This window comes from Dipteris shenzhenensis, chromosome 8 (genome assembly GCF_047967505.1).
Source record: "Dipteris shenzhenensis isolate YYH24624 ecotype China chromosome 8, Dip_SZ_1.0, whole genome shotgun sequence".
Taxonomy (NCBI): domain Eukaryota; kingdom Viridiplantae; phylum Streptophyta; class Polypodiopsida; order Gleicheniales; family Dipteridaceae; genus Dipteris; species Dipteris shenzhenensis.
The window spans coordinates 15,949,213-15,976,251 of NC_141603.1; the positions used below are offsets into that span (position 1 = coordinate 15,949,213).

General features: G+C 42.2%; 1 protein-coding gene across 1 annotated transcript in view; it reads left to right on the forward strand.

Moving 5' to 3' along the window:
- Nucleotides 1-11,719: 11,719 nt before the first annotated feature.
- LOC147899180 (Beta-ketoacyl synthase) overlaps nucleotides 11,720-27,039 on the forward strand; it is an 83,442-nt gene continuing 68,122 nt past the window's right edge. The window contains exons 1-4 of the mRNA XM_087378381.1: nucleotides 11,720-12,070; nucleotides 12,146-12,375; nucleotides 12,497-12,604; nucleotides 12,698-12,769. Coding sequence (XP_087234507.1) covers nucleotides 11,941-12,070; nucleotides 12,146-12,375; nucleotides 12,497-12,604; nucleotides 12,698-12,769 — 540 coding nt within the window. The 5' untranslated portion in view covers nucleotides 11,720-11,940. The remainder of the gene's footprint in view (nucleotides 12,071-12,145; nucleotides 12,376-12,496; nucleotides 12,605-12,697; nucleotides 12,770-27,039) is intronic.

Sequence of the window (27,039 nt, forward strand, 5' to 3'; positions counted from 1 at the left end):
TGATTGTGATAGGAAGAAATGAAAGCTTCATCAACAAGTGTTTTTTGAGTGTGCATGCATGCGTGCATGTGTGTGTGTGTGTGTGTGTATGTGTGTGTGTATGTGTGTGTGTTATCAACATCTTACCATCCCCCCTCTCTATGACATCTCTTTCTTCATGCTCTCTCTCTCTCTCTCTCTCTCTCACACACACACACACAATATTCTTTTTGTCTACTCTCTCTTGATCCTCCTTTTCCTCATTGCAACCCTTTATCTCTGTCTATGTCTAACTCTATCACATCTCTCTCTACCCCCTCTCTCATTCACGCACTGCTATGTGTGTGTGTGTGTCATTTGTCTCTTCGTCCTACGTCTCTATCTTCATCTATGTCTAACTCTGTCACATCTCTCTCTACCCCATCTCTCATGCATGCATTGTGTTCCCCCCCCCCCCCCCCCCTCTCTCTCTCTCTCTCTCTCTCTCTCTCTCACCAGCATAATTTTTCTTTTTTTCCCACCATTTTGGATAAACTTTTAGCCAAAAAGGGCTTCTAGAGAGAGCTACCATGCACAGAATCACACCAGAGACAGAATTTCATGAAAGTAACAAGAGAAATGAGCTCATTTGATGTGTTCCGATCATTTTGATACCAAAAATGACTAAATTTGGATATTTTTAGCAAAAGTTGTGAAATTTTTCAAAGCCCAAACTGGCATCTAGAGGAGGGCGCACAATTGGATGCCAATTTGAGCTAAAAGAAATTTCTTTGATTTCTTTTTTTACTCTCTCTCTCTCTCTCTCTCTCTCTCTCTCTCTCTCTCTCTCTCTCTCTCTCGCCTTGATGATTTGTCTTTTTTTCCCACCATTCTGGGCAAAATTTTTAGCATTTTGGGCATTTGTGTGTGTGTGTGAGAGAGAGACAGAGAGACAGAGAGAGAGAGACTCTCTTGCCTTGATGATTTGCCTTTTTTTCCCATTTTTAAAAGCATGAATTAATAATAGTTCATACATGAAATATTTTATGTGTATTGAAAAAAAGTAGTAATGCTTTGAAAAAAAAAATTTGAGTAATATATGCTATGAATTAAGAGTCCTTCAAGAGTATGACTTAAATATAGTTTGAAATAGGAAGTCCTTTACATGTATTGAAAATGGTCTTCTACTTAAATATACTAGATTATGTCTCTATTTTTTAGAAAGTAAATTTTTTTTGTAGATGCTGGTTTTCCACTGAGGTTATTGTAGCCATATGTCGAGTCGGTTGTGTTGAGTTCCCTTATGAATTTCTCTTCGAGTGTATCAGCTTTGCTTTTTAAGTTTGTGGTTGCTAGGATTTTTGTTTTGAAGTTCGAGTGGAACGGTTTATACCTATTAACATCATGTTTCATTTTTAATGGAGGATTGGTTTGGTGTTGTGCTATCTGTTTTTCAAGATTACTAGTTTGCCCAATATATCATTTTTCTGTAGCAATACATAGAATAGAATATATGTAATATGGGCCTTTTGTGCCTTTTTCTTTGTCTTCTTCATGATTTCCTATTTGAAATGGCAAAATGAAGTACAATGAGTTTTTTCATGTGTACTAAAAAATGAATTTTGTATGTATTCTAAGATATGGAGTCAAGACTGTACCTGTAGGTGGCTGAAATATATTGTTCTTTGGTGGAGTCAGGAAAAACTCAAAATGTTCGCCGTATGCTTCTTTTGCAAAATTCAAATCAATAATGGAAGTTATACCTTCTATGGTAAATGGCAACTCTTTTGCTTTTTTTTGATCATCTGTTTGGAACATGCTGTTGAACTTTGCTAGTATGACATTTGCAATCTTATGATCTATTTTGAGGAGTTTGGCTAAGCTTACATTGTAGCCAAAGTGTAGAAGTTAAAGGCAATAAGCTCAAATTCCTTCTGAGTGCTCATCAATTATAGCTTGTGCTTCTATTCTCAACATCATTGAAGTAATGATATCATCCTCTTTTGTGATTTTTTGAATTATGTACTTAGTTAGACCTGCATTATGTTTGAATTGATATTATGCATATGTTATTTATTGTATTTTTTAAACTGAAAAGTTTAATTATTTTTTATAAATAAAATTATTTTACTAACCATTAGCTCCCATTTCTTTGTCCCCATGTTCTGCCTTCCATTGTTGTACTTCATGTCGATTGTTATCCATGAGATTCCTAAGGTCTTGTAGTGTGCTCCATCCATAAATGTATTCATTTGGTTCCTTTCTAGCCATGTTTGCAAGATGCATTTGAGCTCTATACAAGAAATAATTTTGTCCCTTTGTTCTTTTTGTCGATTTCTCTTGATCTTGTTGAGCCAATCGGGCTTTACTTTTAAATTGATTAAAGATCTGCGAAATAGTAATCTATTATAAATTAGAATATAAACTAATGTGAAGAAATACTATAATGCATAATATTGACAACGTACCTCGTCTGATGTTGCCATATTTTATTGTTGGTTGTTCTTCAAATAAGTGTTTGATAGATCGATCCTACATATTACTTTGTATATCAAAAGTTTCTTTTGTCTTATATTGATGAATATTTAATAAAAGGATTTTCTATTGATTACTTTTCTTTAAAAGTTCGTCGAAGCATTGGAATAAAGTCAAATGGATTGATTTTATTTAAGATTCTTAAGTTGTTTCGAGTGGTGACTCATGAAAGCATGACATATGTTAGGCCTGGTGCAAATGATTTTTGTATTACTACAAGAGCCTTTCCTTTGAGTCTGCATCCTTGTGACTTGTGTCCTATAATTGCATATGCTAGTGTGATTGGAAAAGTTGTTTTGTGATACCATATGGAGTTTAATACCTTCCGTTTATGTTTTGATCATCTTAATGTGATTTTTTCATTTGTTGATAAGATCTTGGCATGAATTTTTAAAATGTTGTTTGTGTTATTATCTATTTCTCGGGATATGCCAGTTGCAATAGCGCTATTTGTAGCTCCAATTGTGAGATCTATATTTTTTGTGATCATCACTTTCGCTCCTATTGCTATTTGTTGTATGGAGTGGAAATCTGGATCCATTATCCATTCTTGTAATTCTAAGATTTGATCTGCATTGGATGTCATAGTGACGCTTTTAATTTGATGTTCATTGAATTTCTTATGTAGTATGAGCTCATTATAGTATCATGTGTCATTTTGATGGATGCACAGTATAGTTGTGTCCTTGTCAATGAAATCGTTTGTTTCACTATCACTTATGATTGAATTACCTAGGTAATACTGAATGTCTTCTACTGTTGGTTGTCTTATCCTGATTATGTTTAAGAATTCTATGTATGTTGGATCTTCTAGGTGATGTATTGATGTGTGAAGGAATGAAAAGGTTGCAGTTGTCCAGAAACCCGAGTTTCCAATATAGCACTTTCTACAAAATTCATTTTCTTGCACCTTGCATTTACATACTAGAGGCAACTGGGACATCTCTCCAAATAAGAGCATCTTTTTATTTTCAAAAGGCTGCAAGATTGTTTGTTTGCAAGTTTCGCACAACTGTCTGATTACTGTGTTTAAAATTTGGCATGTCATCATTGAGATCTCATCAATTATTATGATTTTTGCATTTTGCAATTCTATGTATTGTTCGTCTGACACTAGTAAGGAGGCACGAAACATATCGTGTCTCTTTGGTAGAGCAAACTGATGATGGACAGTAGTTGCTAATCGACTTAGTCTCATTGCAGCTGCTCCTGTTGTTATTGCTAAAACAATGGATTTTCCTTGTTTTACATAATTATAAGTAACGCACTTGATCATAAATGTCTTTCCTGAACCAGGAATACCACAAATGACATGAAGTCCTATGGGTGATCCATTAATCTTTTCGTAAATTTCTTGTTGTTCAGAAGAAAGAGTTGCATTTTCGAAGTCCTTAAACTCCTTCACGTAATTTTGTGCGTGCTGTATTATGTATATTGGTATCTTCATGAAGGTCGGTTGAGCCATGAAGGAGTTTTGAATAACACGTAATGGGCTTTTTTGGAGTATCATGTTTGTTGGTTGGTGGCGATTTTGATCAATTAGCAAGTGCACTTTGCAATATTGATCGATAAGAGATTCGATGTCTACTTATGTTTTTACGAGGTCTCGGATATGGCATTCTAAGAAGTAAGATTTTGTATGATTGTTTTTAGAAATGAGCTCATTCTCATTTCTAAAATTTACGTTCTTTAGTAGAAGGTTGTAAAAAAATCCTTGAAAATGATGAGCAGGGTGGTAATCTGTGAAACGTACAATCCGTGTTGATGGATATACATAATTTTTGAAAGAATCTACAATAGTTATGTTATCTTTGTTTTTTTTCTTTGACTTTTGGACATTGTATTGTTTCCATAATTCATAGAAGGTCAAGTTCTCCATGACACTTAGACGACCACAATATGTATCTATAGGATGCATTACAGAAACACAATGTTCACGAAGGTATTTTTGGCGCATAGATGGGGGAGAGGAGTCAATGAAATGCACAGCTTCGCTTCTTTGAATGGTAGATATTTGTAAGCATGATAATGTTGCCTCTGTTGGAGATGTTGGCTTTGAAAGAATGTATGCAGATATCATTTTTAATTTAATTGGATCTAGATTATCTAGTCCTAGAAGTTTCAAATCACCAGGATTCAAGTTCATGTGTCCCATGGGTTCGGTTTTCATAGCATATTTTATAAGGTAATATGATAGGCCTGTGTTGGTTATTTTTTGAATATTCATATGTGCTTGCCACAAGAGTAATATTCCTGCATGGTATGGAACGACATTACAATGTTCTAGGGATGGATGGCATCTTTGTGTGAGAGGATCTATAGTAGGTTTAGTCTCTAAATGTATAGGATATGGAAACCCGTATTTGCATTTGTGGTTTGTGCTTGAGTCAAATAGATTGCATGTTGGCCTACATGTGTGGATTTGTTTTCTCTTTACCATATAGTTAGGCTTTCTTTGAATTGAATTCTCTGGCCAATTATTAAAATCATTCATGTAAGGTATATATGCATCTATCTGGTTTGATACGATCTCTATGTCTTGTTCATCTATCCATAGCATTATGTGTACCTCATATCTTATGATGTGATGGTTGACTCTATCAAGTAGTCCTTTATCACACATAATATATCTTGCTAAGGACTATTGCAATGTAACATAGAATAGCACTGCACATTCAACTGGACAAACTCTCCATGTGAAGTTTTTATTGAATTGTTTAGCAATGGTTTCTATTTGATCGATTTCATGCCATCTCGTGGTTGATACCTCATCTGGAAGGAGATCCAGGAATAGAACTTAGTATCTGAAACTTAAGAATACGTCTAATTATCTCTTGTTCATATTTTCTTGGATCTTGTCATCTTTGTTGGTCAATATCTCTTTGTAATACTGTAGTTTGAGTAAAGTTTGCTATTATAATAGATTGGCATATTTGGTACATCAATAACAAGTATGGTTTGTAAAGAGTGAACACAGAGAACAATGTTGATATTCTCATTTTTAAATATACGTTGAAGAACATCTTGCCATCATGAGCACCATATCCGAAAGGATAGAGGAGTGGGAATAATGCATACTCAATTGTTAATTCGTCACATTGTGATAGACCTTCCATAGATGTTATGAGCTGACGCTCAATAATTCTTGTTAAATCACAAAGTACAATTGTGCCGACTTCATGCTATGTATTTTTTTTGAATTGATGAGTTGTAGGTAGCATGTTGATTTGTTCTAGTAATGAAAAGTAGTTGTCCCATGTGCAATTTTCATAAGATCGAATGGTGAGTCAACAGAGTGTCTTTCAAGAATATCAGAAGTAAATTCTCACACAACTGCAATCCTGTTCCTTAGTCCTTAAAAATGGTTATTGATCTATGAATATGTTTTCGATTTGTAGCTCCTCCATGCATGGCCAGCAAGCTATTGAAAGTTGCCTAGTTTGATTGATAACAGCTCAATAGATACTAACCTAGACATGATGGGTTTGACATCATACATATTAAAATCTCCTAGCTCGTCTCTTGCAGCATGTACTTCCCCTTCATGTTTGGCTATGACTGCAAGGGTGAATTGGCCATAAAGCATGTACTTCCCCTTCATGTTTGGCTATGGCTACAAGGGTGAATTGGCCTACAATCTCATCTCCAGACTGCTCCCTGTGGATAGCCAGAAGGCAGTGATTGCTGTAACCTTGATCAACTTGCTTCCCTTTTGATGGAACCTATCTAATGCCTGCAAGCAATGCCCATTGTGGTCAAAAGCCACAATTATGGCAGTCTAGGAGACCATTGTGAAAAGGCATTATGGTGAACAATCTCCTTGCTTTGCACATGCTCCCATACATCCCAACGTTTGTCTGTGTAACAAAGTAATCCTGGAGTATTAAAATCACTGCATAAGCTTTGTTGCTCAAATAGCTTTGATCTGCTCGTGATTCTGTGCAGTTCACTTGCTGCAACATCTGCTCAGGTCTCATGGAATACCATGATCACAACTTGTCTCCAGGAAGGGCATAGTAAGGAGGCTTTACAACTATTTGGTCAAATGCAAGCTAAAAGCATTGACCATAACAAGGTCCCTTTCATTTGCATTTAGAACCCTTGTGTCCTCCAAAATGTTGTCTCCTACTTCCTCTTAGCACCTTCAATCTTTTGTCAGCTTGTGTGCTCTCCAGTGTGCTTCAGTGGGCTACACACTTGCTCTTGGATGAGTGTTGGGTCACTGTGGATGCCTAATGGGACCACAAGGTGCCTAAGCTTCCCTTTATACAAATGAGGGAAAGGCAGCCCTCATCCCTTTGATTTCAATGAACTAGATAATTGATCTTCTGTCAGCACCCCACAATGCAGGCTAGACAGCAAGTTCACCCACCCAACTGACATGCCCACACTGCTTGTCTATTTGTGCCTTTTTGCAAAGGCACTTCCACCCCTTATGCCTAGCTCATCTAGCCCAGGGCTGCCTTGGTTTGCAGCACATGTGTTAGCCCGCATCACTCCTTAGATGCAGCATAGAGTTGCTCTTCTTCTAACTCCATGTTCTGCCCATGTGGCAGCCTCACTTCTTCTCCTAGGGTTTCAATGACTTCACTCTTGTATTCTCTCTCTTTCTTGCTCTTGCTCTTGCTCTCTCTCTCTCTCTCTCTCTCTCTCTCTCTCTCTCTCTCTCTCTCTGTTTGCTTTTGTTTTTGTTTCTTCAATTTTCTTGCACAAACTGCCTACGTTTTGCTCCCTACATTGCTTCACAATTCTCTTTTTGCTCCCTACATCACTTCCCAGTTCTCCATTCTTCCTATGTTTTGCTCCCTATATTCCTTTCCAATTCTGTCTGCATTTTGCTCCCTACTTTGCTTCCCAATTCTCCTTGTATTTCGCAACAATGGCCTCTATTAATATAAAAATGACATCTCAGTGTAAACATTAGGGTGATGTATTGATGTGGACCCTTGTGTCCTCCAAAATGTTTTCTACCTCTTCTTAACACCTTCAATCTCTGTCAGCCTGCATGCTCTCCAGTGAGCTTCAGTGGGCTATAGACTTGATCTATTCTCTCACAGTCGTGACACGCATGCAACTCCAGCATAAAAGGGTGGCACATGGAGGCCAAAGGGAAGGGAAGTGGGACATTTAAGTGCAGAGGGGTGGAACTGTAATGAGACTCTCACATCAGAGTTGTACAATGCATTTGATTAGGCAGTTGAAGGGCCTCTTTGGCATGCCCATTCTGAATAGACACTCCAATCATGGCATCATCCTACAATGGGATCCTTGCAAACACAACCTTAGAATCTTCCAAGCTCCCACATTTGCTATACATATTGACAAGGGCTATCCCCACAACAACATCAAAGGCTCAACCATCTAAGCTCTTCTATACCATTTGCATGCTGCCACATATTAGCACCAGCATCTTCTCTACCATTCATGGCTCATAATCATTATGAAGGGCATAATCCCCTAGCAGTGCATTCCACCCTCTTGGCTCTTCAAGTGGAGGCATGTTGGCTGCAGCTTCTTTGTGCATTCAGCCATAGGAAAATAGAAGAAGAGTGTGGAGGTGAAAAGAGGGGGAAGAGAACTGTGAGTAGATGAGTAGGGATTTCAAGACACACTATCTAGTTGCATTTTTGTAGAAAACTTTAGTATTTCCTCACAAAGCCCATGTTCAACATATTATCCAATTATTGCAATCCATGAGAGTAAATCATGAGCATAAGCCTGTGAAATACATCGCTTGGTTTCACAAGGAACCATAATTTGGCATACACAATAGCCAAGGTGTTGCCTACAAAATGAACTCTTTCCAATTTCAGTAAGAACATGCTACAATCATGGCACTCAAGGAGATTACATTCTACAAAATAACTTTTTCCAATGCCTGCAAGTAATGCCCATTGTTAGCACCCCACAATGCAGACTGGACAGCAAGTTCACCCACCCAACTGTCATGCCCACACTGCTTGCCTATTTGTGCCTATTTGCAAAGGCACTCCATCCCTTATGCCTAGCTCATCTAACCCTTATGGCTGCCTTGGTTTGCAGCACATGTGTCAGCCCGCACTACTCCTTAGATGCAGCATAGAGCTGCTCTTCTTCTAACTCCATGTTCTGCACAGCCTGCCTACGTTTAGCCCTTCTCTGGCTATTTTAGTGTGTATTTCTCAGCCCCTGTCTCTTACTCCTACATTCCCACAAACTTTCAGGTTGTAAGCAAATGTGACAGCATCTGGAGAGAGACTCTCCAGTTGCATCTGTTCTAGATGCCCAAGCGCTTCCTCACCAGGCCCATGCTCGACATATCCTGCAACAATCATTGCATTCCACACCATGATTGCAATGTCCATTAGGACGCCCTACATGTCTTTGCAAATGCAGGCAAAACACAACCTTTGTCTGTGTTCTCAGTGCTAGTGTAGCAGCCTTAGAGAAAGATCAAGAGATCCATGCTCTTATTGTTGGCAACACATGGGAGTCAGATGTGGTGGTGGGGATAGTCATCGTCAATATGTATGGTAAGTGAACCAGCTTGGATGATTGCAGGCTAGAGGTGTGAAGCCAGACATAAACTATTGAAAGATGCAGAGGACTTGATCATGATCATGCCATTTAAAGATGCTAGGTCATTGTTGGAGTAGATCTAGGCATATTGTCATGTGTACTTAAACAATAGATAGATATATAAGCATGTAAATAGACAATGCTAACCTGAATCCTTTAGACTCCATACTCCTGTAGAGCATCAGTAGGTCTCAAGATGACACAGATGGAGCATCTAGGCAAGGTGACCCTTGCTCAGCAAGCTTCACCACCTGTAAATCTCCAAAAGTGGTCCTTATACCATGTTCAAAAACAGAATTACCATGCAGCAGAAGCTTTCTCACACTAGCAGATCGCCTTTCTTTGAACTCATCATACATATTGATGGGAACTATTCCCATGACAACATCTTACTCCCTTCCTATGCAGACAATTGTAGCATGAATCTCTCTACCACAATTGTAGCCTGAATCTCTCTACCCTCTTCTATCCTTGCCACACTGACATAGACATTAAAAACACCAAAGAAGGTGATTTTTTTTGGCCTAATGCCTTTGGCGTGCATTTGAACAAATGTTGTAAGGCCTCCTTGCAACCTCCAAGAAGGGCACAGCCTTGATTATAGATGATGCAGATGACACAGATGGAGAATTCTAATGCAGCTTGTAGAATTCTGACGCAGATGACGCAGCTTGGAGAATTCCTGGAGGGCTGTAGAATTCAAGGGTTGTAGAATGCAATCTCCTTGAGTGCTTGATTGTAGTATGTGCTTAGAACGATCAAGCCTACAAGTTCTTAGACGAGCAAGGAGAGGCAGTCGAGGGTGGGTTCGATTAGAGGGAAGGGGTGAGTGACCAAGTGATCGAATGAACCAGTCATCAACGGATGAAGGAGATCCAGTTGAGTGTGGCATCAATTAGAGGGAAGGGGTAAGGGCTGAGACTATAGTATTGAATCCCAATTGGAGGGAACAAGTAAGCAAAGAACCAGTCACCAACGGACCATTCACCTACGGATGAAGGAGAGGAAGTTGAGCGTGGCATCGATTAGAAGGAAGAGGTGAGGGTTGAGACTATGGGATTGAATCCCAATTGAGGGAACAAGCGAGCGAACGAAGGAGAGGTAGAGAAGGGGTGAAATCGATCAGAGGGAGTAGGTGAGCAAGAATTGCTCAGCCCTTGTCTATGGCATCTATGCTGGCACAAGCTTTCAAGCTTTAAACACATGTGATAGCATCCGAAGAAACACCATTCAATTGCATCTGTTTGAAACAGCACGGTGCTTTGTCACCAAGCCCACGTTCAACATACCCTACAATTAGTGTAGTTTGTGAGACATTATTATGAGCTGGAAGCATGTCACATGCTTCTTTTGTTGTTGCAACCAAGCCACATTTTGCATACGCATCGACCAATGGGCATATTCCACAATTGGTGCCCTCCACAAGACCAATCTTGTCAAACTCTTCCCTTGCATTTGCAAGGCAGCCACAATTGCCATACATATTGACCAAAGTGTGTCAACAAAAGGATCCCTTTCCTAACCCGCAATCTAAGCATGTATTTCACAGCCTCTTTATGCATTTCTCAGCCTAGCTAGATCCAAAACATATGCTTGCATGATGTTGTATACAATCCTTCTACATTTTCTCGTATAGAATGAGGGCATGCTTTGATTTCCCACATTCAATATAGCCCATGATGAGGGAGGTCCAAGAATGCTCATACATATCAACCAACCTATCAAAAACCTATAGAGCATTGCACATGCTTCCACATTCCACTAGCATTGGGATAAGGTAGTTCCTGAGAGATCTATAAGCTTCTAGCCCAACTTTGAACAAATAAGCAAGACATTTGGCATACATATTAACCAAGGTGTTGCCAGTAAAAGGATCTCTTTCTAATCCCATTGTGGCAATCTGAGCATGTATTTGTTGACCTTTTTCTGTGGCTCCTACATTGGCACAAGCTTTCAAGCTTTAAAAAACGAGACACAATGTTCTTTTCAAAGACGTGAAGATAATAAATCAAGGCTGCCTATTCCTACTTCTGTCTACTTCATGTAAAACTGCAAAGAGGCACTTGCCTCCACTCCATGTAAATTGCAAAGTCACCTACGGTTCGATTCAACATCATCATCTCTTGGCCCCACAACAACTCCCCCCTTGGCCCCCCCTTCTCTACCTCTTTAATGCTTTTGCTTCTGTCTTTCTACTAGCTGTACCTTCAGCTATAAGAATCCTACTACTGGAGCACAACACTCCATGGCCAAAGTAAAATAGTTTGAACAATAGCTTTTCCTTGGAAGCCAGATCTAATACGTTTAGTCAGATTCAATAGAAAAAGTTCCTTATGTCAGCCTAACTAAACTAGCCATTCCAGTCTGGTACATCAGTTTACCGAGTAGAGGAACAGAAAAGCCTCTTACAATTCATCGAGCTCTTTAAGTTTCATCCTCTATCTATAAAGAGAGCAGAGTATCTAGAAACAAGAGGCGAGATTTCCTTTTTATGTGACAATGCTACCTGCCTAATCAAATTTTGGCTCTTGGGGGAGCACTTTCCCCATGGCCATGTGTGGGTGTGGTCGGCAATAATAAAGATAAGGGCCGCCCAATGTTTATTAGTGGGAACTATTACCTTTGATTTTGGCTCTTGGCGGACCACAAAGCCAAAACTATTCCGGGGCTTCCAAGTGGACTGTCACTGTGCTTTCTATATGAGTGAGCATTGGAAATCTGCAGATTTTTTTATTGAAAGATACATGGATGGATGCGAGTTCTCGCGCATCCCAACGATCTCTGCCTGAGCAAATCCCGATGTTGTTTTGCTCCAAAATCGCAGTAAAGCACTTTCGCATTGACCTTCTGCGATATGCTGCCCGCTTCATCAGGAGTAGATGATCCAAGATGGGAGTCCGAAGATGCTTGCTTACCAGAACTCACTTCTCTCGGAGCTTCGCTTCCAATTCTTCGAACACATCCAAGCCAACTTTCAGTGCTCCGCCCCGCCTGCCCCAGCGTAGAGTCGTGGTTACAGGTAAGCTGTAGTCTCTTTACGCCACATTCGGAATCAAGACTGGGAGTAATAGACTTTACGGAACCATGATTGTAGGCCTTGGAATGGTTACACCTCTTGGAAGTGGAGTGGAATATACATGGAAGCGATTGATTGAGAGGAGCTGCGGAGTAAGATCCTTGCGTGCGGAGGACCTGAAAGTGAGTGGATTACCGAATGTCGATGCGTCAGAATTGTTGGGGCAGATGCCATCGCAAGTAGTTGCTGCCGTGCCAATTGGTTCAGCAACGGGCGATTTTGATGCTGGGAGATGGCTTCAAGGAAAGGTCTGCTTTTTCTTTGACGCGAAAACTTAGTGGTGCTCTTCCTTAGCAAATCCTTGGTTAGTAAAGACTATTTTCTATTCTTTCTAATGATTCAGAATACTTTGGTTTCTTTTGAAAACAGGACTCTAAGTCTTTAGCACCATTCATATCTTATGCCTTGTGTGCTGCTGAAGAAGCACTTGCAGATGCCGACTGGCATCCTCAAGAGTTAGAAGGGCTTGAAAGAACGGTATAAAGACATTGCTTTCAATCGTCGTCTTTGTTTGACGTTCTGGGTTTTCCTCATGCTAATAAGTGTTTATGCTTACATCATTTTCCACAGGGAGTTTCAATTGGAGGTGGAATAGGTTGCATCAGTGAGATAATGGAAGGTGCTGCCCTTGTCTTGCAACAGGTTTACGCTTGCAATTGCTATTTACTGTGCTCTCCATTCTTCCCTTCATTTTTTGTGTTTTTCAGTTGGTAAAAGATGTGCACGTACACCCGCTCACATACATGCATGTACACATATGTATGTAACACACGCCTATGTATGTATGCATTTATGCATGCACACACACACTCACTTTTTTGGTGAAAATTTTGATGCTTTATATTACAATGGAGCTGTCCCAAACTGGGAAGCTGAAAAGTACATTAAGAGAAAATCTCACTTTAGGACAAGTATACATTAGAGTCTATGTAATGAGTTTGTAGACAATCAAAGAGAGTTTGCTACAAGGAGTGGTGAAAGAAAAGAAAAATAGAAACCAATGGATCACTAAAGACTTTGTGGTTTCTATCTTTCCAGACAGTCCAGAGTGCCCAATAGCGAACCCAAGAAAATAACAACTCAAACTCCGGTCGGCGAGGATAAATCTCGAAAAGCGAGAAAAACTTGCCGAAGGTAGCATGAGGAAATCTCAGTCGCAACCGCTATCGAAGGAGTCAAGGGTATCGGGGTAGTGCCAAAAAATATGAGACACAGACTCCCTTGGAGCCAAACAATGACGACAAATAACTGGAGCAATACGTCGGTGTGCTATGAGCTGTCCAGATGGGAACCCCCAACAAAATGCGCCATAAAAAGACCTGTTGTCGAAGAGGGACCTTGGAATGCCAAATCTGACTCAATCTTTTCCGCCACCATTTGGTTGGACGATCCAATTGCCAAATCTGATTTGCCCTAGCTGAAGCCCAAGGTAGAGGCAATAGAACTTTATATAAAGAGGACATTGTAATTATTAATATGGGATAGCTTTAAAGGACGAATGGACGAGTGTGTTGAAAGAAGAGTCCAATCTTGAAGCCTGTCTTGAAGCTCTAGAGGCGGTATCGGTTGAAAAGATAGGAGCATGCGTATAATAGCATGCCATACAGGACGATAATGCATCCCTAAACCATACTTTCTAGCAGCCAAAGGAAAGGAAAGGAGAGTGCCATTATCATGAATGACATGAGCCACAGAAGAGATCCCTTTCGAATTAAGGAAATATGAACGTCGGGGCTCTTGCAAAGCCAACGGTGGGAAAAAACCCTGTGATCAGTGGATGCTCTTAGCTCTCAAAGAGTTACCCTGCAACGAGTCACGGCCATGCCAAGCCAAATGCGAAAGAATATGCTTCCAATCCAAAAACATTCGAGAAACAAGAGGGCAACCTTTGACCTTGCCTTCAATACGACCCAAAATAAAGTCCCACTGAGGAGGCCGGCAGTGACCAAAAGCAGGGGTAGTGATTTGTAGAAGCAAAAAGCGCATCCTAGCAGCCCAATGGTGATCTCCATGTAGGAATTGTCATTTTTCCCTTATGGGCAAGAATATGCACATGAATATTAAGAATATTCAACCCTCCATGCATTTTTGGCGAACATAACTAATGTACTGGAAGCAAGCGCAAGCTTTTTCTGCCACGTTTGGAACGCCATAAGATTTCCATGATGATGGACATAAAGGAGGTAAGATCTCCTTTGCTAAAAAAGATCAAAGGCAAATAGAATTGAATGTAGGCCACCAAAATGGATTGAACAATTCGGAGCCGAACATGCAAAGGCCAAGTGGCTAACTTCCAATATTCAAGCTTTTTCTTTAATTTGGCAAGAACCCAATCAGTCTGTTGACGACGAGTAATCATCCAACCCAGAGGATAACCACGTTGGTGTACCAATTGAGTGGGCGGGACAATTCCCCCAACCATAAAAGATTGTGCCAGTCTTTAGAATGCAAAGGCAACAAACGAGATTTCTGAAAATTCACATGAAGGCCAGCAGCCAGCCAATACAAAGAGAGAGCTTGCATAAGTGAGGAAAGGTTCCTCTCAGTATTCTGTGGCACAAAAAAGGAATCATCTACATAAGCCTGAGCAATGATAGGGCGACTTCGTGGAATCTCCAAACCAAGTAACATGTCAGTCGCCACCAAATGATCCATATATTGAAGCATGGGATGCGTGGCTATAGCATACAAAAGGGCACTTAGAGGACAGCCCTAGCGGAATGAACAATGGAGGGTCGAAGATTCAGAGATACCCCCCGACGGCATGCAAGCAAGTTTGCTATCACTATATATGTCATGGGGACGTGAATTTTATAAGCAAATAAGCTATGACTAAGTTTGTAACCAGTTTGGCCATGGGGGACTGGCCTAGAGGAGTAGTGAGTTCCTGAAAGCCCTTAGTGTTAACATCTAACTGGACACACTGGCTAGACCTAACTGTTAGAATCAAGGCATGGCATCACTTTGACCTCGTGGAGGGGTGTGACGGAGCTAGGAAGTTTGCCCCCAGATAGATTCCCAAGTTTCATGTGGGAAGAGGGGTTGAAAAGGATTAAAAGGTTGTCCCTAGACAGTACCAATGTTTGTCATTGGTTAGTGGGGTTAGAGCCTTTAAAAGTTGCCCCTAGGAAACCAACGTTTCCTTGGTACAGGGGGTTAGGGGCATTAATGTGCCACGTGTCAAAAGTTGTCCCTAGGAAACCAACGTTTCCTTGGTACAGGGGGTTAGGGGTATTAATGTGCCACATGTGCCCACCAGCTCCACTTTTAGCACCTTTCCCCTCCTTTAGGGCAGATGGTGTCCAAATCAAGGGCCTGTTCTAGGATTTGCCCACTTCTGCATCTTCTCCTTCTTCTTCTTGCTGCACCAGACCTTCCAGAGGTGGCTGGTTGCTATTTCGTTGCTGTTTCTCTCTGTTTCCTCGCCCTCCAGCCCTGTTGCACGCAGTCCAAGCCGGGGAGCATCTTCTGCGACTTGTTGGAGCCCATCCCGGTGCTGTTTTGCTGCTGTACGGCGTATTTAATAGGCTGTATGGACTGATAAACAGTCCGTACAGACTGTACGGACCCCTTTCCAGGCTGCGGGACTGTGTACAGACTGTACGGACATGCCATACAGCTTGTACGGACCTTGTTGCAGGCGTTCGGTGCTTGCACGCAGCCCGAGGCTGGTTTTACTTGCTGCAAATTAGGGTTTCAGGCTGTGAAACTCTGTTTTGAGGTCTTTGGCAGGGTTTTGGATACCTCGGGGACCTGTTCTTGTGAGGAGCATGTGTTTTTGGTTGCAGCCTGTGCTGTGGGCGCGCAATCCTGGATTTCCAGCCCAATTTCTCTTTGTTTTCACTGTGGGATTGATTTCTAGTTCTCTGTTTTGAGATTCTCTACGGGATTCCCTGGGTCTGTTGCAATCACCCAGTTACAGAGGGTGAACCCAGGTTGAGACCAGGTTGTTGAGGTCAAAGGATGCCTAGGCCTTGCTCTAGCAGTTGGGATGCACAGTTTGCGAGTTTGATGCAGTGTGTGTCTAGTGTGGGCCGGTGAACGGTGGTAGCCAGTGGGAACGGTTCAGGGTGCGCCCTGGTTGTAAGTTTGCTATTACTTTTCACTAAAGAAGAATAAAGAAATACCACAAGGGGCGCCAAGTGTTTGGGGCCAATCGGTGTTGCTGTGTGATCATTGAGGAGGGGCATTCTAGCCTCACCTGTACTTTCTTTTATGCTATTTGATGTGGTGTGATTAATTGGGAGCTAAGTGGCTGTAATTGGCGGTGTGTTCAAAGATAGTTGTGCCTTTGGGGTTCCAAAGGCCGGTTAGAGTGGTTCCATTGCCGGGATCACACTCTCTTTCTACAGAAGGTGGGCCCTGGTAGATTTGGGTGAAGAGAAGTGGTTATTGCATCCGTATTACAGCCACGATGTCACACTGTGAGCGGTCAGAGACTCTCTCCACGCAGGAGGAAGCAGAGTTGTCAGATGGCCATGAGGAAGAGCCTTATGTCAGTGGTGATGATGCACCTGATGCAGGACAGCATGTTCCCCTTGAGCCTATGCATGTAGCCCCTCAGGATAAGGAGTCTGATGAGTCAAATGATTTAGAGGCAGAGGCTCTCCATAAAGCGCGAGTGGCAGGTACCATGGAAGCTTTGAATTTGCTCACACAAAACTTTGCAGAAATTCTGCAAGCGCCTCCCAGAAGCAAGCGGGCAGCCAAGAAAAAGAAGACACACAGGCATGCATCTTTTAGTGGACAGCCACCAGAGTTGCCTTTGCATGGATCAGATATGCCTTTACATGGATCTGGGATGGGAAATGCCCAGCAGCCTGCAAATTTGCAGCAAAATTCCTCGCAAGGGAATAATTTTCAGTTTGTGCATCAAGGACAGCAGCCTACCCCCAGCCTGTGATGCAACCAAGTTATTTAGGCAGTGGATCAATTTTCCAGGCCATGGTGGGACAGCCCATGGGAGGAATGGGTACATACCAGACATTTGCGGGGGTCCCAAGGAACCACCCTACATACCAGGCATCCCTGTCTGCATTCCGGGTTGCATCCCCATGTTGGTATACATTACATTTGCATTCCCGGGCTGCATCATGCCTCCCATCATAGGCTGCTGTACCGGCTGCATGCCGGGCTGAAATGGAACATTCTAAGAGCCTGGCAGGACCTGGCATGGGTAATCCCAGTATGGGAACTGGAACTAATGTACCTGGAATGATGCAGCCCCCATACTTGCAGCCACCAATGTATGACAATCTAGCGCTTAAGGGCAAACTAAAGGACTTAAAAGGTGGGGAAGCAGTCAAGTTTGAGACTTTCAGTGGGATGCAGGACTGGTTGAAAGCTTTGCTGATGCTGCGTACACTGGAGGTAACTTCATTGAGAGCTCAAAAATCAGAAAAGCCGCCGCTTTCTTGAAGGGTAATGCCCTTCAGTGGTGGACTAATTTACTTTTGCAAGGAAAAGCTCCCATGACATGGGTTGAGTTTAAGCAGTTGTTTTCAGCGGCATGGCTGACCACCACATTTGAAGTGGACATTATGACTCAGTGGCATCAGCTTAATGCAGAGGGTTGCAGAAATTTGGATGAATACAAGATGCGTTGTTACTTGTCAGCTGTTACTGTCAGGTTCCCTTCTCTGAGCAGGTTGAGAAATACTGTTGTGGATTGCCTAAAGAGATAAGGATTATTGCACAAAAACACAGGTGACAAATCTGTCCCAACTCATAGAGAATGCAAATACAGCATATGCTTTGATGCAAGGACGGATCAGTGGGTTCAAAAAGAGCTCAGGAAACAAAGGTAATGCCAAGGAAGATTTTAGAAAGGCTAAGCGGTTCGAAAAACCAGCAAAATCAGCCTTTGTTGCAGGCCAGAGGCATGGACAGCCTTCGTTACAACCTCGGTTGTCTCCCGAGGAGAAGCAGGAACTATTTGAAGCCCACAAGTGTTTTATTTGCAAGCAGGAAGGCCATAGAGCCCATGAATGCCCTCATCGGAAGAGGAAGTCCTTTGCAGAGGAAAAGCATGAGCATAAAGAGGAAAATAAAGATGACACAAGGGGGAAAAAGCCAAAGCCGAGTGCTGGTCTGTTGCCTGATGTTATTGGAGGCACGCATGAATCGGAGAAAACGGAGTTATACAGGGCTTGGGGAAAGATCAGGGATGAATCATGTTTTATTTTCGGATGAATCATGTTTTATTTTCTTTGATTCGGGAGCCCGAGTGAATTTCATTTCACCTGAGCTCGCAGCAAAGTTGGGTATACGTGCAGAAGATATGGGAGCTTAGTGTGAAGAAAACATGGCTAATCCTGGTCACGCCTGTCACTCCGATCATCGGGAAGTTGTGGCTGCATATTCAGAATCATGTGGACACATAAGAGTTTTACATTATGCCACTACCCGAGTGTGACGTTTTGTTGTGGATGCCATGGTGTTATCGAGTTGGAGGTGTGCTTGACACCAGAAACAAGAAGCTGACACTTACTCATCGGGGCAAGATCCATGTTCTTGATGCAAAACATAAGGGAGAGTCAGTCCCTGTTGTATCAGCTTCTGCTATTACAAATATAATGAAAAAACATCTTTCAGCTTACTTGATTTTTGCAAAAGAGGGCTCTTTGAGTGAGGAAAGTCCTAGCCTTTCAGAGCTGGATAAAAACAGGACAGATTTTCTTTTGCAATTTCAGGATTGTTTTTCTGATGCTTTGCCACAGGAATTGCCACCTAAAAGGCCGAAGTATCATGGTATTGATGTGATTCCAGGTAGCTCACCACCCAACAAGCCTCCATATCGGGTTTACTGCAGCCCAACAGGAGGAGATCATGAACCAGGCGAAGGAGCTGTTGGAAAAAGGACTGATACAGCCAAGCTCCTCTCCCTATTGCTCTTCAGTGCTTCTTGTTCAGAAGAAGGATGGGTCATGGCGGATGTGCATTGACTACAGGGCTCTGAACAAGGTCACATCAAGAGATTTCCAATTCCACGAATAGATGACATTTTGGATCGATTGGAAGGGTCCAGAGCATTCAGCTCTATTGATCTGAAAAGTGGGTATCACCAGATACGCATACGACCAGCGGATGAGCACAAAACAACTTTCAGGACAACCTTTGGTGCATATGAGTTTTTAGTAATGCCTTTTGAGTTTACGAATGCTCCTGCCACATTCAATAGGATGATGGACAGAATTTTCAGAAATCATCGGGAGTATGTTGGCACATTCTTCGATGATATCATTGTGTACTCTAAGAGTGAGGCAGAGCTTTGGCCACAATTTTCGAAGAGCTACGCAAGCACAAGCTGGTTATAAATGCCAAGAAGAGTGAAATTTTCATGGCTGAAATTCACTTCTTGAGTCACATTATCTCAGCAGATGGAGTGAGGATGGATCTTGCTAAGGTAGAAGCCATCAGAAATTGGCCACCTTTGAGGAATATCCTTGAAGTACGAAGCTTTCTTGGCTTATGCTCGTACTACAGGTGGTTTATTTGTTATTTTGTTGAGATAGCATCACCTCTGTATGCTTACAGAAGAAAGGGGTCACCTTTAGATGGAAGGATCGGGAAATTGCAGCCTTTGAGGAACTCAATGAGAGTTATGCTCAGACCCCGTGATTATTCTACCAAACCTACAAAAACCTGTTGCTGTCCATTGTGGTGGTTGTGGACATAGCATTGGGTGTGTGCTTATGCAAGATGGAAAAGTTGTGGCATATGAGAGCAAGGTTCTCAGTGATACAAAGTACCACATGCAGGTTTATGAGCAGGAGATGTTGGCTGTTATTCATGCACTTACCACCTGGAAGCACTATCTTTTGGGTGCTGATTTTTATGCGTAGACAGACCCTTAGTCCCTGAGGTACTTCCTCACCAAGAGGAAGCTGTCCGAGAAGCACATGCGGTGGGCCAATTTTCTTTCTATGTTTCATTTTCAGATTGTGCATGTGCCGGGCAATAAAAATGTGGTAGCAGAGGCTCTTTCGAGGAGGCCACATCTAAATGCAGTGTCTAAAAAGCCTCTAGTTTCAGCAGTGACCATTTCATATCACAATGAATTGGATGACATGGTAGATCAGCATGCAGATGATGCTGATTTTTCACGGGTCCATGAACAGCTTGTGGCTGGTCAAAAGCATGACCATTATGCCCTCAAAAATGGTTTTATGATGATGCATGGGAGACTCTGTGTCACCAGGCAGCTTAGGCATAAGGTTCTCACAGAAAGTCATGCTCTGCCATACGCTGGTCATAGAGGTATTGAGGCTACAGTTAAGGTTGTGGAACATTATTTTTACTGGCCTATGTTGAGGAAGGATGTGGATGCCTGTGTCAGGACATGTATCACTTGCCAGAAGGTGAAATATGATAGGCAAAAGCCTGCGGGGCTATTGCCTATCCCAGATAGGCCCTGGCAGAGTATTGCCATGGATTTCATATTTGATTTGCCCCGTACATCCAGTGGACATGATGTGATATGGACTATAATTCGCAGATTCAGCAAACAAGCCCATTTCATTCTAGTAAAGAAAAAGATTACAGCATATCAAATTGCAAGACTTTTTATGTCCCATGTGTTCAAACATCATGGGATGCCTCAATCAATTGTCAGTGATAGAGATCCCAGGATGACTAGTCTTTTTTGGAGTGGTATTTTCGAAAACATGGGTAAATCTCTGAATTTTTCGTCCTCTTTTCATCCAGAGTCAAATGGGCAGTCTGAAGAGGCGAATTCCACTGCCCTAGATCTCCTCAAGTGCTATGTTTCAGATCAGCAGTCAAAATGGGAGCAGTTTTTGCCACTTGTTGAGTTTGCATACAACAATATGGTGCATTCTTCCAGAGGAAAAGCACCCATTGAAATTGTGGCAGGGGAACGCAAGGTTCCACCCATTTTGCATACGAATTTTTTTAAAGCAGTGCTATGTTTCAGATCAGCAATCAAAATGGGAGCAGTTTTTGCCACTTGTCGAGTTTGCATACAACAATATGGTGCATTCTTCCACATGAAAAGCACCCATTGAAATTGTGGCAAGGGAACGCAAGGTTCCACCCATTTTGCATACGAAGGAGAAATTAATTGAAGCGGACAGGTTTGTGGAAAGTCTGGATGTTGCCTATTAGAAGGTCAAATCAGCCCTCCAGAAAAACCAGGATAAGCACAAAAGGGCAGCAGATAAGCACCTCTGTGAAATGATCTTGAAAGAAGGACATTGGGTGCTGCTGCGTTTTCAGAAAGCACGACTAAAGAAGATGAAAGGCAAGGATAAAGTGTACACAAAGTTGAAGATGCGGTACTATGGTCTTTTCCAGGTTTTGGCACCAATAAATGATGTAGCTTACGGGTTGAAGCTACCGGATCATTGGATCATTCATAATGCCTTTCATGTTAGTTTGTTGAAACCTTTTCAAGGCGAAGTGCCAGATGATATGCTCCATGAGGATCAGCCCGAAGTTGAAGAGCTTGATGAGGTACTTGTTCTTGAGCAGATTTCGGCACACTCTGATAGGAAAGTACGACATCGCACTCAGCGTCGCTACTTGGTAAAGTTTAAGAATTATTCAGCGTTGGATGCGAAGTGGTTGGAGGAAGGTGAATTGGTAGATTCACCTGAGCTAGTATAGCATCTATTTGGATGCATTCCAGCTTATGCCGACTGCGGTTGAGGGACATATAGGCTCAACCGAGCATCGGTCTGGAGCAATATCTGGTGCTCAAGAGAGGGGTCATGCCTCCACCTCCTCAGGACGGACAGCTCACAAGGTATCATTGGGTTGCTTGGTGATACTTCATGTTCACCCGAGGTGTTGTTGGCTGACAGTATTTTTGCCATGAGACCCCTATGATGAGTGTACTCGTCACTCCAGTTGGTTATGCCTGGACTTATGGATGGATTCACGTGCTCTCCTAGACCATATGTTCATGGCCAGTTGTATATCATTGTATATCATTGGATGGGTTATTCATGCCCTATCTCTTTTATTGTTATTTGCTGTAATTTGGAACAGCAAACCATTATGTTTGCTGTTTTGAGTGGGGGGTATGTCACGGGGACATGAATTTTGTAAGCAAATAAGCTATGACTAAGTTTGTAACCAGTTTGGCCATTGAGGGCTGGCCTAGAGGAGCAGTGAGTTCATGAAAGCCCCTAGTGTAAATATCTAAAGGAACATACTGGCTAGACCTAACTGTTAGAATCAAGGCATGGCATCACTTTGACCTCGCGGAGGGGTGTGACGGAGCAAGGAAGTTTGCCCCCAGATAGATTCCCAATTTTCATGTGGGAAGAGGGGTTAAAAAGGATTAAAAGGTTGACCCTAGACAGTACTGATGTTTGTCATTGGTTAGTGGGGTTAAAGCCTTTAAAAGTTTCCCCTAGGAAACCAACGTTTCCTTGGTACAGGGGGTTAGGGTATTAATGTGCCACGTGTCAAAAGTTGTCCCTAGGAAACCAACGTTTCCTTGGTACAGGGGGTTAGGGGCATTAATGTACCACATGTCAGGCATGCAGTCCACCAACTCCACTTTTAGCACCTTTCCCCTCCTTTAGGGCAGATGGCGTCCAAATCAAGGGCCTGTTCTAGGATTCGCCCACTTCTGCATCTTCTCCTTCTTCTTCTTGCTGCGCTAGACCTTCCAAAGGTGGCTGGTTGCTATTTCGTTGCTGTTTCTCTCTTTTTCCTCGCCCTCCAGCCCTGTTGCATGCAGTCCAAGCCCGGGAGCATCTGCTGCAATGTGCTGGAGCCGATCCTGGTGCTGTTTTGCTGCTGTATGGCACATTTAATAGGCTGTACGGACTGACAAACAGTCCGTACAGATTGTACGGACCCCTTTCCAGGCTGCGGGTGTGTGTATGGACTGTATAGACGGGCCGTACAGCTTGTATAGACCGTGTTGCAGGTGTCCGATGCTTGCACACAGCCTGAGGCTGGTTGTTCTTGCCGCAAATTAGGGTTTCAGGCTGTGAAACTCTGTTTTGAGGTCTTTGGCAGGGTTCCAGATACCTCGGGGACTTGTTCTTGTGAGGAGCAGGTGTTTTTTCCAGCCTAGTTTCTCTTTGTTCTCACTGTGGGATTGATTTCTAGTGCTCTGTTTTGAGATTCTCTACGGGATTCCCTGGGTCTATTGCAATCACCCAGTTGCAGAGGGTGAACCCAGGTTGAGCCTAGGTTGTTGAGGTCAGAGGATGCCTAGGCCTTGCTCTAGCAGTTGGGATGCACAGTTTGCCAGTTTGATGCAGTGTGCATCTAGTGTGGGCCGGTGAACAGTGGTAGCGAGTGGGAACGGTTCGGGGTGCACCCTGGTTGTAATTTTGCTATTACTTTTCACTAAAGAAGAATAAAGAAATACCGCAAGGGGCGCCAATTGTTTGGGGCCAATTGGTGTCGCTGTGTGATCATTGAGCAGGGGCATTCTAGCCTCACCTGTACTTTCTTTTATGCTATTTGATGTGGTGTGATTAATTGGGAGTGAAGTGGCTGTAATTAACGGTGTGTTCAGAGATAGTTGTGGTTTATCGCCCTTTGGGGTTCTGAAGGCTAGTTACAATAGAGCCATTAGATAACATGCTGCAATTTTTGACCAAAACCCAAGGCTTGTATGGTCTGCACAATAAAATCCCATTGGATTGTGTCAAAAGCCTTGGCAATGTCAACTTGCAACAAGAGGACAGGACATCTTGCTCTATGTACTTGGCATATTTCCATCTACCACATGATCTAACAGCATCACTTAAATCTCTTTCAGTGAAAGGAGTTTCCAACTCCAAGGCTTGTGGTGGAGAGACAATGGGAGAGACATCACACACACTTTTTTTTTTGGGGTGAAAACTTCGTTGCTTTATATTTCAAGAGAGCTTCCCAAAAAGGGAAAGCTGGATAATACATCAAGAGAAAATCTCAGTATAAGAAAGATATACATCGGAATCTATGAAGTGAGTTTGCAGACAATCAAAGAGAGATTGCTGCAAAGATCTGCAGAAGAAAAAGAAAGTGGATAATTGAGAATCACCAAAGACCCTATAATTGCTATCTATCCATAGAGTCTAGAGCGCCTAGTATCTAACCCAAGTAAAAAATAGATCAAACTCCGGTCGCCGTGGATGAATGCGAAAGAGCCAAAAGAATTTTCCAAAAACAACATTTGGAAAGCGAGCTCTCAGATACTGTCCAATGATACCCAGCAAATCACGAGTATGCGGACAAAGCCAGAAGATATGAAACACATTCCCACAGAGCATGACATCGCTAACAAACAGCAGGAGCAATATGTTTGTGTGCCATAAGCTGCCCAGACGGGAAAACTCCCAACAAAACTCGCCACAAGAAAATCTGTTGCCGAAGAGGAACTTTAGAATCCTAAATATTGCGTAGTCTCTTCCGCCACCACTTTGCAGGTCGATCCATATGCCAAATCTGATTTGCTCGGTCCGAAGCCCAAGGTGAAGGCAACAGAACTTTATACAATGCTGATACCGTAATATGAGACAATTTCAGCGGATGGGATGTGGACACAGAAGGCTGAATAGTCCAGTCCTAAAGCGTGTCTTCAATCTTGAGAGGAGGAACTGGCAGAAAAGGCTGAAGCAAAGAATCAATGGTATGCCACACAGGACAATAATGCATACCCTGACGATATTTTGCAGCTGCCAAAGGAATAGAAAGGAGAGTGCCATCATCATGGATGACATCTGTCGCCGAATAAATACCTTTGAAAGTGAGAAAATAGGAGCATCTAGGCTCCTGCACTGCAAGAGGCGGATCAAAAGCTCTAGACCAATGTATGCTTTCAGATCTCAAAGAGTTGCCTTGCATAGAATCACGACCATGCCATTCCAAATGGGAAAGAATGTGCTTCCAATTCAATGACAGGTTGGAGACAAAAGGACAGCCTTTGACCTTGCCCTCAAAAGAACCCCCCGACAAGATACAAGTAGCTTGACTGTCACTGTAGAGCCAATATATGACATGCTGCATTTTGTGCCCAAAACCCAATGCTCTCATGGTTTGTGAGATAAAATTCCATTGGATAGTGTCAAATGCTTTAGCAATGTCAACTTGTAGCAATAAAACATCTTGCTTAGTGTATTTGGCATATTCTATGCCAACATATGCATTGTCAATGTTATCTGTAATATGCCGACAAGGAATGAAGCCATACTGTGCAAGATGAAGGCCATCATGCAAAAATCCTTTGATACGATCAACATTCATCTTAGCAATGATCTTATAAATAACGGGCATGAGAGTGATAGGCCTCCAATCAGTCAAAGATTCACATAGCTGCTTCTTGGGAAGAAGCTTAACCAACCCTTTTTTCCATGAGGCAAGCATGCATTGATTCTGCCAGGTAGAATTAATCATACAGAGCAAGGTAGGCTTAAGAAAATCCCAATACTCAAGAAAGAGTTCCACAGTGAGACCATCCCAACTAGGAAATTTCCATCTACCACATGATTTTACTGCATTAGACAATTCTCTTTCAATGAAAGGAACTTCCAACTCCAAAGCTTGCACAGGAGAAATAATTGGATTGACATGATGCAATAAAAGGTCTCTTGCTGAAAGAACCTCATGAGTAGAAAAAACTGCATGCCCAAAATGTCGAGAAAAATGATCAACACAAACTTCAGCAAGCTGGGTTCGAGAAGAAGTCCAAACCCCATCAGGCAAGAGAACTCCGCATATATGTTCAGATTGTCGTTTGTGATGTAAACTCTTGAAGAACTCTTTAGACGAGCAGCCTTTGTCCAAAAAAACCCTTTGCCGTGCTCTAGTTTCTCACTTAACAATTTTCCTGTGATCATTGGATTGGAGACAATGTTTTGCTTGGCATAAGGACGTATTTTCTTCCACTGATAGAGCACGAAAGTGACTGAGCTCAGTCAAAGATTGAGAAATGCTTTTGGCCTGAGCAACAGAGTCTCTCAAATTCATCATATAAAATTTCCCATATTCATGAATAACTGCTTGCATTCTAGCAACAAAAGCAGTCCAAGCATAATCAATGTCAATGAGACTCTGACGTGAAAGAGGCAAAAATGCATCAGAAAACATGGCCTTGAAAGTATCATGTCCCAGGTAACTATTATTGATTATGAGCATCCTTTTTTGTGAGAGCGTGTCATCTGGCATGTCATGAAACGAAATCCTGAGCCAGAGAGGAGCATTATCTGAGTATGTGAAAGCATAATCAACCTATATTTTGCAAGTAAAATTATCAGAATGTTGTGGATCAACTCGATACCAGCAATCCAAGCGAGCCTGATAAGAGGAGTGTGCATTATGTTGAAAGGTATAACCAGGCTGCATGGACTGTAATTCTTTTAAAAAATCAAGAAGACCAACATGGAGTAAAAACTGAGACGAACTCTGCCTTTCAGAGGTCAACATGTGAGTATTGCTAGAAGTACTGTCACCTTGATGCGGAGCATTGTTAAAATCACCACAAATGAAGGCATAATGTCTCCAAGGATAAACTTGCATGGCATCCCAAATCAAGCCTCTACTCCGAGAAGATTGAGGTGCATAGATAGAAGCAAATTCAAAGATACCTCCTTGGATGAGACACTGCACCACAAGCCATCTACCTTGTGGATCATTAAAGGCAACAACTGGCTGAAGATCATGCCTAACAAGAAAGAGTACACCAGAAAAAGAAAGCTGTCCTGCATAAAAAATATCATAGCCAGCAAAGTGTCCTGTCTGGCCTGTATACATATGCTGATTATGCTCTTGAAGTGCTGCAATATCAGGCTGGAGTTTAGTGAGATACAACCACATCAACTTCCATTTTCTACTGTCACATAGACCCTATACATTGAGAGTGAGGCATTTGATATTTGAAGCATATTTAAAATTTACAGATATGTAACAGAATGTGAGAAATATATACAAGGCAACCGAAAACT